The sequence below is a fragment of the Egretta garzetta genome, unplaced genomic scaffold (assembly GCF_000687185.1).
Source record: "Egretta garzetta isolate BGI_Z169 unplaced genomic scaffold, ASM68718v1 scaffold56, whole genome shotgun sequence".
NCBI classification, from domain to species: domain Eukaryota; kingdom Metazoa; phylum Chordata; class Aves; order Pelecaniformes; family Ardeidae; genus Egretta; species Egretta garzetta.
The window spans coordinates 12,098,826-12,114,482 of record NW_009260182.1 but is presented as its reverse complement, the minus strand read 5'-3'; the positions used below and the strand labels follow the sequence as shown (position 1 = coordinate 12,114,482).

The 15,657-nt window shown below is 37.8% G+C and overlaps 1 protein-coding gene across 1 annotated transcript in view; it reads right to left on the bottom strand.

Annotated features, from left to right (window-relative positions):
• The window catches only part of CPEB3 (cytoplasmic polyadenylation element binding protein 3), an 85,392-nt gene that overhangs the window by 17,907 nt on the left and 51,828 nt on the right, over nucleotides 1-15,657 (bottom strand). Inside the window, exons 5-6 of the mRNA XM_035897326.1 lie at nucleotides 9,737-9,904; nucleotides 7,812-7,901 (exon numbers count right to left, since the gene is read on the bottom strand). Coding sequence (XP_035753219.1) covers nucleotides 7,812-7,901; nucleotides 9,737-9,904 — 258 coding nt within the window. The remainder of the gene's footprint in view (nucleotides 1-7,811; nucleotides 7,902-9,736; nucleotides 9,905-15,657) is intronic.

Below are 15,657 nucleotides of genomic sequence, written 5' to 3'. Positions count from 1 at the left end.
ATTTTCCATTTAAGTCAGAGGTGGATTTAGTCTAAATAAGTTAGAAGTTCAAGAAGTTTTGCTGCAGCTAACAGCTGCACAACAATGAAGAAAAAAAAAATACCAGCACTATGCACAGGTAAGTCTTACTGAAAAATCCTAGTCAATTATTTCGGCATCTGCCCAAACAAATTTACTGCAGCACTAGTCCAGAAAGTGGATGCTTGGAATTGCTGTTTAAACAGAACCTACTGAACTGGGCATTTGATTGAAAGCTTGTGTTGATGAGTAGTGATTAGTAGATGCATGAACCAGACTCCAACCAGCTGCTCTTTAGATTCTGGAAGCAGCAATCCCCTTGAGCCAAGCCTTAAATATCAGCTGTGACTTAACAAAATGTACTCTAATAAAACAGATAGTTCATGTAAAGTATAAGAAATCCCATTGCAATCTTAACCCTTCCTGGCAGTGAGTAAGAGAAAACAGCCTGCCTCTGGCATATGACCAACAGAAAAGCATCTCAATGATTTATGGAAAGGCTGTTCTGCAAAGGGAAAATTATGCAACTGCAGCACGTGACCTGTAGCTTTCCCTAAAGAGTCGGGAGGTTTATGAAGAAAACCTATCAGTTGGTGCAGATGCAATGCGTATGAACTTCAAAGCTGGCTTTGCTGGAAGCAATGGACGTGGCCTTAGTAGCTCTCCTCATGTAAGTACTACCTAGGCCATCAGTCAAAGCAAAACTGCGGGGCATTAGATACAATTTAATAGAAAAGTGATACATAGACTGCAGACCATAATATGGGCTTCCAAAGTACGCCACCTTTAACGGCTACCAACAAATCAATTGGGTCTTTTAGAAACCTGATTTTTTTCTGTGGGAAATTCAAGGCCTTTTGATGATACTGGTTGTAAGACTGCTGGCCGTGTTACGAGACATCCTGTCTTTTTCCAATAACCCCATAGTCCAACAGAAGTAGTCTAGAATTTAATGCACTTTTGAACAGGGCAAAACATCCTTCCATATTGACTTCTGTGTTGTAAAAAAGGTATTTTGCCTCTATCAAAAACCCCTGAACAGCCTCTGATCAGTTGTGACTACAAAACTCTTCTAGCAATTTGTTACTAATGCTGTAAAATGACGTTACATGGTTAACTGCAGTCAACCCTCTGAGTATATAAACCACTTTCCAATAGATTCGGATATGGGAGAGGCTCAGGATTGTCTTTACTATTTTTCTCCTGGAAACTCTGGGGACTAGCACATTAGTGAGGAAGACTATGAAAACGAGTTTTTTCTCTAGCAAATTGTAAGTGCAGGAAAAAGGTTTCTGACACCACACAAGGAAAATAAAGTAGAGAGGGAAGTATGCAGAAAGGGGAACATTGATTTTTGAAAAATAAGATTTTTCTCTCACAGGAACATTTGGTTTACACTAATGAGGAAGACAGAAGCTTCTGGAGTTGGATTTACTGTGCTTTATGACCTTGTATTAGAACCCAGAACCCCAAATTTCATTCTTGAATTCTACACTACCCATCCTTTCTAAATGTGCACAGTCTTGGCTCTCAAAACAAGGTTTTCAGTAATAACCTAAACTACATTAGGAATGTTTGGCTACAATCAATATATTCTTCTCATAATAAATAGCCTTTATTTACTTGTTTGGTTTACCTTTACTACCAAATCCTGTGCAGACGATGGATGATGAGCCCCTTCTGAAGAGACCTGGTCATTCCTTAGGTATCAGAAGTTGCTGACTGAAGAAGGGTCAACAAATGCTTGCTAAAAATTGTGGTTGTGTCAGGGTTAAAAAAAAATTCTTTTGCAACCTAGCAATTCTGAAAGAAAATAGCATTTGTTGAGAGCAACATGAAAGCTGGGAGAGAATAATCCTGCAAAGCTACTTCAGAATCAGATTTGTTCTGCCTAGGCTTGATTGCTTAAAAATATTTTCATATTTTGCCTCATCAGATTCTTGTCTACACCTAGAAAAAAAAAAAAAATCGAAATGGCATAGTTTTAGGGGCACAGATTCTCTTAGATGAAGCAAGCTCCTTGAATGTGCTTTGATAACTGCTGGCACAGCAGTCTCAAAGACAGACGTTTTAAAATCATCATTATCAGTACCCACCAAGAATCCTCAAGCATTCAGGACAAGACAGGAAATAGCGTGAAGAGCTTTACAAAGGGGGGCTTAAACAAAAGTGATCGAAAACCTAAAAGAAAATTGTATACAAACCCAACCTTAAGTTATACAGCTACAGAAGCACAGATTAGTATGTACTGCATTTTCCTACCACGCATTTTGTGAATTGCATTGATTTGGGATTATGCTGCCCTGCTGTGGGAAGACACAGGGACTACAAATTACATACATGGCCTCAGATGTCAGGGGGTAAAAGACTGGTACTGTGCACGTGTGTGTTGGAACATACGTAAACAAAGTTTAAAAAAGATCTTGCATCACTATTTGCCATACAATGTATTTCTGGATAAGGAACATCTGTCTCCATTCTTGCAAATATCTCTGACTTCAGTTTTTAAAGTATAAAAATTGGCTAGGTATTTTATGCTGGACTTTGGGGGTATGGTGTTAGATCATTTAAGCCAAAGTAATTAGTGTCAGTACAATAGATTGCTGTATTCATACAAACCAGATACCTTCTCGTGAATATGGCTGATGAAATTAGAATTATGACTCTATACTTCCTTCCTTTCTCCTCTGGCAGAAGCTACCATTGCCGCTGCAGTGGCGATGGAATTAACCGTGCAAATAGTCCTCATCCATGAAATCAAGATCAGTCAGAAGACTACCAACAGCAGTGTTCCCATCTAACATTACCTTAGGAATCATCAGGAAGGCTCATACACTCTGTCCCACCAGTTGAGGGGATTAAATCAAAGCATGAGAATTGCTTCACAGTGTTACTTTGTGCAACTCTGCATACGTTATTTTCTTCTGCATGAGATCTTGTTCACCCTTAGTGTCCCCTGAGGAGCAGTAGGGGCAAGTGTGCTTATTTTTATCAAATAACAGAATAACTAATGGAAGAACAGGGAAAATGCAAGAGGATCAGACTGCTGCACCACACATCTGAATCAACTGTAAAGCCAAAGCATTCCTCCTGTTCCAAAGCCATCCTAAGCTCTGCCATGCTTTGTTTTCTCACTCTGTATCTCATCCTTATCCAAACATCAGTCCTCCTAAATGAAAAGGAACGGAAGAAGATTTTGCATATTTTTTCTCATCTTAAAACACATTGTGCAGTTCTTAGTGATTGCTAGAAAAATCACAGTTATCACAAAGAAAAATCAGTAAAGACTTTTAAAAGTCATTTTAAAGCTAGCAATCTGTTAAAAAAACCTAAAAGAATGTTTTTCAAACAGTTGGCACCATCTGTTTAATAAAACAAAAAAAAAGTAAAAAAATGACTGTAGTTAGCATAAGGTTTGCTTGACTCAGCAGACTAGCATTAAGTTAAAAACCCATCAATTTATATTTCAATAAGATATGAATTATCTGGATTTTGTCAGAGTGAAATAGACTGTGTTGTGGTAACGTGTAACTACATTTGATAACATTCTTTAGTGCATTTTTCATTATTTCTCAACATCTCACAGGTACTCAAAAATACTTCGCCACAAACCACATTTAATTCCCAAAATTCTGTGGTGAAAGCCAAGTAAACACATTACCAACTGGGCATCTGCTTACCCAAGACCAACACATGGCATTTATAATTTTGCCAGTTCCGTTACTAACATATCCAAGCAGATGCCAAAGGAAGTCATCCAAAGACTTTTCAGGCGATGGGAATGAATTGGCCTTATTCAGAAGCAAAGCATTAAAATCACCTCATGGATGACACTAACACAAAAACATGGTGCTAAGCTTTACAATGCATAGGAGGGGTAAAAAGAAATGTTAAGGCAATAATACAGATGCTCAGAACTAGAAATAGCAACCTCTTCTATGCATTGTCAGCTGTTATCAGCTTCTCTTGCCCAAGTGCATAATACACACTTTCAGTGACAAAACAGCTGGGTGCCACCGGTCCCTCTTCTCTCAGCAACCGAACTATTGAGCTCACTGGCAACAAGTGCATCCTGTAAAGGCTATTTGATCTATCAGATTATTTTAGTTTTGTTATTATAATCATGAAAACTCAACCATTGACCAAGCCAGATCACTTTCCCAAAGACATGCTCACAGCGTATACTGTCATGTCCGGCAAGATTCAGAAAGGGTAACGAAAACCTAGAATATCTGGGAAAACAGGAGAACCTGGATAATACAGATAGCATAGATGTGCTTGAGGAATATTGTGCAGACACATCCATGTTGATCTGCAATCCCGCAAGGTCCAAAATCATGATGTTGGCACTGCACTGAAGTAAGCCTTATGTAACTCACCATACTGGAGATCGCAGTTCAGCCTGTTTCACGCACAGCCAGTTTACGACCATCAGGTCCAGCACTAAATCTGAGGTAATGTGCCTAAGCAGACCTGTGGCGACACCATCCTGCTCAGAATGCCAAATCCAGGAAAGCCTTCTTTGTTCAAGCTCAGTGCTGCAGGAATGTTTCGGGACCCCAGCTAGTCCTGGCAACAGCTTACATGCCACTACACCTAAGCTAGTCAACCATACCGACTGTAAGTTAGCTAATCAGGCTTGCTAGAACTGACTACACATATATGGCCTGACTTGCCCACTAAACTAACCAGGTAAAGCCCTCGGGGGGCGGGCAGAGGGGAGATCACTAGACTGTAAGCAACATTTTATTTTAATCTTTCAGATTTCATGCTTGATTACATTAGCCATGGCTAGTAGTTCCTGCAGCCTTTCGTTCCTATCCCTAAGAGTATCAACAAAGTGCTCGTAATATAATGCAACTATAGGGAATTCATGTATTGCACCAACATAGTAAACATTCCACAAATTCAATAAATTATACCAGTAAGTAGATGCTGGAAGTCTGTATTAAACCAGTCAGGACTGTGAGGGATGTCATCCCCTGGATGTAAATATGAAGACAGAAAACCGTGATGTAAAACTACCCCATTGTAAAACTCGGCTGATTGTGCTGACCCATGGCATCGACTACTGATGTTGTCTGCTCCAGCCCTCTAACTGAATGCTTACCAAGGCAAACAAACAAAAAATACTGAACTTTGTTGTACGTCCCGATACTGCCCACTGGTCTGACCCTACAGACGCGAAGGAGTAATGAAAAAGGCTACCCATCAAAAGGACACTACAGTCTGTCTGGAGGTGATGGCATATTTTCAGAAAGAGCAGGGTTCAATTTTACTGCCAGTGGGGCACTTTCAAGTAGGTGGGAGAAGCCTTTGAGGTCAGGCTTTATTAATGTGTGAACAAAGACTAGCCCCCACATCATGCCCACTGCATTCCGACAATGCATTTTTCTTGTTTTCCTTTGAGATTGCTAGCACACAAAACCCAACTCATTCTCTCCTCTGTAATTTAATTTGTCTTTTTTTTTTTTTTTTTGGACATATTTGCCATTTGAAAGAATCATATTTAAAGTGTCAGAGAATTTACAGATTAGCAATGCAACATGGAAGAGAAGATCTCTAGAAAAAGAAAGGGAGAAAACATTCATGAGTATTTGACAGCTGAATAAGTCATGTCACTGAAGTTTGTACCAAGCATAATTTCAAATATCTCTTCTCATTTCACTTTATTTTTTAAAGAAATGCCTGATAATGCATCAAAATAGCTTAAAATAAAAAGAAAAAGAAAAAAATAAAGACTTAATTTTAGCTCTAAAGGAACTTCCAATGAAAAACAGCAATGGAGGCACTTTATTGTGGTACTTTTCTCAATGATTCCATAATAACTTTGGAAAAGAAGTACTCTGTACATATAAAATAGATGAAAAAGCTGTGAAAAAAAAAATATAATACACAAACTTTTCCCTTTGACTCCTGGTGATAACATTCTGTCTTCTATGCAGGTGCTGCCTATATGGGATCACAGTAAGTCAAGTACATTTGACCTACCAAGCTTAACATGAGTGTAAGTGAATCTCAAAGACAGGAATGCAGGACGTATGATGCTGCAGCCCTGATTGATAACTAAGAAGTCAGTTATAAATAAATCTGGAACAGTTGGGATTGACTGTTGTTTAGCACTTTCAGACAAACATTCAGGGCAACTGGCAGGGGCTTTGAAAGCTGTTTCCTACATTAGAATCATGACAAAAATAGAAGTGAGGCTGCATTCCCTTGTCTTCTGCTAAAATAGATCTTACTCAAAAACATTTTTGCAAGTTTGGCAAGGCGTAACTAGTCCACTGTCAAATACAGAACAAAATCATAATTGGAAGTCCCATGTTGATCTACCATGAATAGTTACTTATTGAATTAATAAGAACAAAAAACAACAACAACAAAAAAAAAAAGAAATTGAGAGGACTGGGAGATATTAGGGACAAAGAGAAGCTGGTTTTACTACTTTTTTTTTTTTTTTAACTTGTATGTGAATGTACAATCAGAATTCGCTAGCCAGAAAGACCCTAAAGACTTTTTAAAACAAAATTAAAAGGAAAAATCATATATTTTACTAACTGCCCTTAGGAACACATGGATTTTTTTAGAGTTTCGGGGTGTTCTGTTGCTGGTTTTGGGTTTTTTGTTTGTTTTGGGTTTTTTAAATTCAAGAACAGATGTTGCATAATAAGTACTGACAGCAAGGCTGAGTTGTGAGAATGGAACAGGAAAGAGGGAGCATGTATGGGGTTTTTGTCCTGTTTTTAAATGCCACAAATACTGTTTACAGGGCAAGCATTTGTCATGGAGTTATCTTGCCTCTGACACTTAAGTTTCCAGATAAATTGAATTGGCTTTTATTTGTGTCTTTTTTTATAGTCAAAATATATCCATCTAAACATTGTAGGATTAGCTGGTTCACTAACTGAAGAGCCCATTTTTCTGCCAAAATAATCAATGGCCTTAATGAGCAATTAAAAGCTGTCAGGGTCAGTAAGAACAGAAAATCTTAACATATAGATCAGAAATTCTGTGTATAACTTCACGCTACTGTTTCAGATCATGAGAGAACTCAAGAGGCACACGTGACTGAGAATAGGATGTATATAGTATAATACAAACTCACAGGAGAGACAAGGAGAGCAGTTACGTGGTTTAGCCAAGTAACGCCCAAACAGGTTTCCCATAAACTGTTCTTTCTCGACCAAAATGTGTCTGCATAGTGCTTTGCTGACAGATAGGAAATCGCCCCACCTGCACGCACACCCTGAACCAAATCAGCTCCAGCCTAGAAGCTCTATGACCGTGGTGCATGATGCCAGCCTGCCCTCACTTTGCTGAGCTCATTGCTGCAGTTCAGCATCCAATACACCCCAATGCAGACCTTGTGGTTCTGAGCAGGATCACAGCTGCTTGGGTCAGAACATACAAAGCAGACTCGTGCTTCTCTACAAAATACTGTGTACCCAATCCACCAGTGACTTTCAGCTAGTATTCCTATAGTTTCTACAATAGGCAAATGGCAACAGAATCAGCACTAGGAAATTTCTGCAACTTGCCTTCTAAAGTAAGCCTAGTATAAATGAGGGCATGATTCAAGGACTCCAGCTTACTGAAGAATTACACACACAGGACCACATTTCAGTCACTGAACTGTGTTTTTTCCATTGTGACAACTGCTGTAAATATGCATGTTGAAAGAGATTATTTGTCATGAAGAGTAAAATCTTTTCTTTGTAATGGATTGCCACATTGCAGACGTAGTTTTCTTTTTTATCAGAACAGCCTGCATAAATGTATTTTAAACTAATTACCTTTAGGTGGAAAATATGACTTGCTTTCAGCTTTGTGAGGCCAGTCCACCACAAGAGGTCCAAACCTACGAAAGCTGGCAGTGATCTCATCTACAAAAAACAAATGAGGCACCTTAGAAAGAATCTGAAGACTGACAGTAGCAAGGTAAAAATTTTTAGTTTTAAAAAAAAAAAAAAAAAAGACTATTTTCTACACTTCTTAAGAACAGTGAAAACTGCAATAATGTACATAGAGGATGCCTAAATATTCTTTCACCTCTGTGCTATACATGGTGCTTAAAAAAGTACCTTTACATTCCACCAATGCAAGTTTGCAGCAGGATTAAATCCAAACATGATCTTTCAGAAGTGAATATGCCTCAGCTGCAGTCTATTTCTAATTATAGCCACAAAGCAGGGTCAGATGCAGGCACATGGGACTGACGGAGGAGCTACATGTCAGCATGGCCACTCCTTGTAGCATGCCCTAGAAAGCAGGCTGCAGCAGGTCATGTGACTGGGGGGATTTCACCTTCCTCAGTCCCCTCTGGAAATCTGCTTTGAGTTACCAAGTTATTTCTTTGCTTTTTGAGCATCAATTTAGAAACACCTTGGGACACACATCTCAAACTATCCAATAGTACAATTTTGGTTTACATGCAAATGCTTCAGAAAAAAAGTATTTTCTTTAAAAAAAATAATATTTTCCCTCAATGCATTTATTTATGTACTTTAAAGTACATTTATGTACTTTAAATTGTGTCCAATGTGATGCTAGATAGATGAGAGCAACAATCTATCAGGAGAAAAGTTTGAAGAGAAAGGCAATGGTTTCCAATTTTCTGGTTGCTGTTTGCGATGTGTCCGGTTTACCTGACCCCATGACCTGTACATCTGATTTTTCAAGCAGCTAGAGCCAAAAAAACCATACTGTGTAACTCAGGAGCTGAAGGAAAAAGGTGTTACTGGAGTAGACCTCTCATGGAAGAGGGTAACAGCTCCCAAGTGGCCATGTTGCTTCCTTGCAGGATAGGCTGGGCATATTTTTTGATTCAGAGTGACCCAGCAAAGTTCACATCAGTTGTACCTGTTGGCCTGCTTCTTATAGCTGGGGATTCAGATCACCCAACAGTCCCTGTATCAACAGTCCAGCAACTCATGATGTGACGTGGGAACTGCATTTGATCTGTCTGTAAACCATAGACTGGCAACTCATAATATTTCTTTATTAAAATTGCACACAGTTTAGGCTTCAAGTTAGGAGATCATATTTGGAGATCCCTCTCTTTTCATTGTAAGGCATCCTCAAATTCTCTTTGTATGCCAACTGAAGCTAGATAGTGGTGGATTCCAGCTAGAATACGAAAAATATTTTTCGTTTGGGAGTCTGGGCATACGCAAGCAGAGCAGATACTGATTGAGAAAAAACCTGACCATCTCTACTAAGCTGATTGATTGTTACTTTGTAACCATATTAATTGCCCTACATTTGTCAACTGAACACTGCATATATGCTGGATATAAGAGCTGATTAATTAAAGGCAGATTTATTTTGGTAAGGATTGTATTAACAAAGTCCTTAAAGTCAACCACATCTTTTAAAAGGAACAGAGAAAGACTATGGAGGAGTGACAGTACCCACTAAGTTCCCTTTTTCAGCTTTCCCACTTTACATACGTGGGAACACATGCTGCTATTACAGATTAGAAGACCTGCTATGCAGGCATTTCTGTCTCCATCTCTTCTGATCTACAGTACAAAAGAATGTTAAGTAAATTATCAAGTGTTGTGGGGGGTGGTGGTGTTTGTTTGTTTTAAATATAGCAGGAGCACTACAAGCAACATACCTGGGAAAATACATTCAGTTTTAGGAAAATCTGATCTTTTTAAAGTAATTATATGAAAGCCAATTCCCACATCTCACCAATGTAACTTATTCACAGTACCTTCATCAATGTCAGGAGGAAGACCTCCAACAAACACCTTTCTAGAATAGCGTTCCACTCTTTCACCATTCTGACAGCGTGTTGGAGAGCTGAGACCCGATGATAAAGACTGATCACCATGTGTGTCGTCTAGGAAGCCATCTTCAAAAGGAAATAGTGAAGACCGACCTGTAACAGATTTTGTAGTATCTATAGTTAACGCTATTTCCTGAAAAATTAATATTTCAGTAAAAAACATTGTATCTTCCTTTTACTGTTTTGCTTTAACAGAATTTCCATTAAAGGGACCAGCTAAGTGGTCCAGTTATCCAAATGATGTTCATTAGTATTGCTTCTATTTTTTCCAAGATTGTATTATCCTTACAAGACCACAAACCTAATTTGGCTTTAAAACAAACCCTTTCAAATGGCTAACAATGAAAACCAACAAGTTATCTGCTGAAATCGTGTGTCATAGCTATAGAAAGAACCTTTGGAAGACATAAATTTCAACTGATTCTTAGCGATTTAAATCTTCCATAACAGATCTTGAAGGAATGGCCTAAAGAGCAGATCCCTCAAGCCACTGCACTGCAGAGCAGGACAGTCTCCTTCAGAGTGCTTTACAGGGTCCTAACCGCAAGGGCTGCATCGCTTCCTCCTCAAGTGAACAGAGGCCCAGTCTGAGCAGTGGGGCAAACAGCAAAATAAACATAGAAAAGCTTTGTATTGCAGATGTTAAACATGTAGGTGAAGCAAGAAGCTTACGTAACAAGAAAAAACAAATAAATCTTTAAAATCTTATTTAAGTAAGTCACAAAAAAATTGCCCTTGAGGAAAAAAGTTGTTAGCAAGCACAGCCTGTCATGCTGTTACTTGGGAGTTAAAACGCTCTTCAGTAATGAATTAACAAAAAGCAACATAAATGGCTGCTATTCAGTTTGTTAATGAAAAGTAAAGAATTTGTGATCATTTGATGCCACTGACTTGTTGCTATTACTGCCGAAGTATACACACATTATCTTAAAAACAGATTTATTAACCCAGAAGATGAAGAAATACTCAAAGTCTGTATGTAAGCAGCACTGTAGAACATGCCAACTTTAGAATTTAATAATTCCCTATATCTGAGCTGAAAAATAAATCCTGCAATGTAGAGAGATGTATAAATGGGAGCCCTATCTCAACTCTGAGGAGGCTAATTGTCCCCTCATATCATGGAGGATTGCTCCCAGGGATGGAATTATAATTAATTGATACAAACAGTTTATAGGGGGTTAATTAAAAATACAAATAGCAGGGCACATAATTAAATTCAAAGGTAATGGATCACATGAAACTGACTTCCAGCAAGACCTAAGGAAGGATTAACACCACACTGGTATTAACAACACAGGGAAGTACAGGAAATAAAAACAGGGACAAGGAGAAAAATCAAGACATGCAGAGGGACACTATTCAGAAAAATGTGTACACTGGAAATATCAGTAATAGTGTCTCCAGTAGTAAAGGACAGATTACAAAAAGAAGCAGCAATCCTATATATGGAAAACAAGCTAATGAACAAGAACCAGGAAAGATGTTCCGACTGACACAGGGCACCAGCCTGATTTTTTTATGAACACCAGGCATTAGAAAAGTCTTGATTAGAAAGAATATATTGAATGCAACAAACAACATTGACAGAGATCACAGATGCAAAAATTCTACGGTGCTTTTAAGCACAAACATAAAAAACAAGGTAAATGCCACAATCAGAGAAGGATTTAGAGATACTATATAACTGGTTGTCAGAAATGGTGGGTTTAGAGAATAAGACAGGAAAGACTATTGATGAATACTCCGGTAATGGTTTAACGGGTCATGCGCATATATAAACATATGCATTTCAGCATACAAGAGAACACATGCATGAGCGAAATAATAATTAGGAAGGCTAAAATTGTGTAAAAATATCAAATCAGAAAACCCACTGAAAAGTAGGAAATCTGAAAATATCCATAAGAGGCTGCCATTACTAAGAAGCTAAATAATCTTTTAGTTCCCACCCCCCAACCTACTTTCTTGTAAAAATGAGAAAAAACATGAGCTGTTAGTGGAAGTTGACACACCAAATTAATAGACACTAGAATGAGGTGATCAACTAAAATACAGGTCTACAGAGGAGGCTGAATAAGTGCTGATTCCTGAAGGAAATAATAGGAATGCACAGCAGCTTAAAAAGCAAGGTATCACCTCTTATGCCAGATGCTTGACAGTCTGCAAGCATTGAACTCAAGTAAATGCAAAAGATGATCTAAAACTTTATAGCTAAGTCAAGTATAGAGTTAAATATATGACGTATACATTTAAAATAATGCAAAGCATACAGACAAGGGAATAGGGAATGGCTGTTCACTGTCTCTTCCAATAAGGGGAAACTAAAGTGCATTGAACAAAATCAGTACATGGCAAGTCAAACTGGGAACCCCTTGCCACAGGCTTTTTAGGAGGCTGAAAAGTTTATGTAGGTCCAGAAAAGGGAATGAGCGAGAACAGGAGAAAAACCCATTCTGAAGCAATAAATATTGAGACATCACTTCAAGAAACCCCCAGAGGCAAAGCTCTGGGAGAGTATCATGGGAAAGCATCATTAAATGCCCTATTTTTATATTCCTGCGTCCCTCCCCTGGCATCTGAGTTGTCAGTGTAGCAGAATAGATTTTGGGCTGATTTCCCATAGCTGTGCTTGCATCTGTACCTGAAAAACTGGTTGCAAAAGTTAAAAACAAGGTACCTAAAAGGACATGACTCAACAGCTCTAAGCATGACACCTACAAAGAAATGCTTGCCTCTTTACTCAAAGAAAATAGAGGATCAAGCAGAGAGCTTCTTGCTGAAGATGCTTAGTCACAGTGACAGAATCAAACACTAATTAAAATTTCCAAGTATCATAACATGAAATGAGTCCCTGCACAGATTCACCTCTGGGTACTCTACATATTGCCTCAATGCAAATGGTAAAAACAATAATAGAGAGGGATATATGAGAACACTTGACAAACAACACATCATTTCTTAACAGACTATTGTAGAATTTCATGTTTCTTAAGGTTAAGAAAGCTTAAAACAATATTATAAAATTCAAGGTAATGAAAGAGCATGAATATTACAAACTTTAATATTGTACGACAAACTTTAATATTGTATGAATAAGGCAAGTCACAAAATCCCTAACATTAATGACAAGACACACGCACACACACTCAAATCTACTTGTTACTACAGAAAAGGCTTAATTTCACATAAGAAACAACTATTATGGAGTGAAACATGCTTTTTGGTAGAGTAAAAGAAAAAATTCTGAAAGTCCAGCACATTCAGAATTTGTTTGCCCTGTTTGGTCATCACTGTAATTTGTATAAAACAGCCTACACTGTGCTCATCACAGTTACTGCCACATTACTATATTTTGCTTCTACAAGTAAACATGAGTTGCGAGAAGTTAATAGTGTCCAACCGATTCCCACCTCCTTCCCTACTTTGGTGCCATTTGATCAACCTGGAAACACTTGCCACAATCATAACATGAAATTAAACAGTGTTCATGTGCACAGAGAGTATACAATATTATATACTCTGCATACTCTCCAATTTGTTTCAGTACCTTGAGAGCACCAAAAAAAGTGTAAGTATTAGGATGCTTTCAATATCTTAACAATAGCCTGTTTTCTAGAAGCGGGGAAAAATAGGAAGGTAAGCTTGTGGGGAAAACTTAAATCTTCTCTTTTTGTTTTAGCTATCAAATAAACACTAAAACCAGTCAGCTTTGAACAAAATCAGCTCAAATTCTGTATTATAAATTCTGTTAGTACAGCCTACTACTTCAATCCATACATATGGGCAAACTGCAAGTTACTTAGATGCTATAGGCCTGCTGGTGTGGCTAGGTTTGTCTCCAAGCTTCTTCACAAACAATGCAAATCCTACATTTTGCAAAGGAAGTGGTGTCACATGCATAGCTGTCACAGAACACACATGAAAAAGAAGATAAAATGAAGTTTAATGCCAAGGTACCCCAAGCAGATGGCACTGCCCAGCTCTAAATGTTAAAAGCTGCAATCTTCACTGTTATTTTCTCAATAAAAAACAGCCTGTGTAAGCTACTGCACAGTACGTAAGTGTAAGGTACATTAATAGCTTTCTTGGTAGTCAGTGAGCTTGCTATTTTGTTCCTTAACCCCTCAGAATAAACTTAGATGCAGCACTGTACATCTGTAAAATGTTTTCAGTCTGCTTTTATTTTTTAAGGGTTGCCTATGATGAAATAAAGTTAAAATGTGCTCAAATGTATCTTTTTTTGTTATTATTATTAATTTTCACTGTGGAGGACAGTTACTAGTATTGCTATTCACAGTGTTCTAACCTAAGGCAATGTAATTCTCCAGTGTAATATTCAATGAAAGGTGCTTCATCTAAGAAAAAAGTATTTTTTAAGTGTTCAACGCACTAGTTAAACACTCCAGTTCTACCAAAAAAAACCCCCAACCCCCTGAAAACAATTTTATTTGAACACTACTCATCTAAAGTCCTGAATACGTGTCATGAAAGTCTTTACATTCAGTCATTCTCCAGTTCACTGGTAATAGCAACACACTTGAGGTTATCAGCTCAAGAACATAATTGCTTTAAGCTGCTATTAAAAGGGCGATGTTTTGCAAAAGAATATGAGATTGATTTATAGGAAGCAATTGATCAATCAAATAATGTTAAAATTGGTAACATCATCTTACAAGAGAACTAAATACTTATCTCTCCCACTATTCAGCAAACAAAACATTTAGTAAATACTTTTACCTCTTCTCCGCCCATAGCTCCTGGCTGCATGTAAACACAGAAGAAAATTGTCGGTACAGCTGTCATTAGATTTAGCTCCAAAAGCAAAGAAAACGTAGCTTCTACTTCTTCTCTTTTTCCCCTCCCACCATAAAGAAGGAAAAGACATTCAAAAAGTACAAGATGAAATTCAAACAACCCAAGACAAGAGAAAAAGTTTGAAGATGACACAGCCAGCAGGGGGGGGAAAAAAAAGAAAAAAAAAAAAAGGAACATACCTGCTGTGCAAGTTTTCTACATAGCAAAGGTATTAAAAAAATCAGGCATATCAGATTTACAGTACTATAAAATAATAATTTAGGATTATGGTTTTAAGAGGCAATAAACATAATCAACAGTAATCCTAATTAAAAGAATTCATTTTGCATTTTATTAATTAGTTGTGGAGAACATATTTTCTGACTATGTTTCAATTTAAATAATTAACCATCTGTAAATACTAAAATCCTACCAAAACAATATGAACTCAATAGCCAGTATGTTCAGACGAATAAAAACAGATTGGCGAAATGTCTTTATAACTACTAGAATTAATACAGCATTTCAATGAGACACGCATCAATGGCAAAATCCACAATGTTGTACAAGTGCAGAAGCATATTTCATGATATAATGGGAAATGCAAAAAGCAGCATTTTTTGATCTGAAATGTTAGAATACCAGAAAATAATCTGGAAAACAGTGTCTTCTACACAGGGACTTCAATCTGTCACAAAAGATATCTGTAGTCTTCCAAGGTAATCAAATGTGGAAGGCTAGGGGTCAGGTAGAGTTTTTCAACAGAAAGTGAGCTTATGCAGTAGAGCCTTGTTTTGTTTCTTTCCCTCTTCACTGCAATACTATTTATGTTCCTCCTCTTTCCCAACCCCATCTCATTTCCAAACCTAACACAATGCCTTCTGGTCCTGCCCTACATGACCAGGTTTTAGATGAGATGCCTTTAGCTCTCCCTACACTCTCCCTTAGCCCACTTCATCTAGTTCCCACTCCCTCCTTCTATATCCCAAGTGTCCTCTACCATAAAACTTACCGTTCTTCCCATTTCTCTATTTGCATCTTCAAATGCA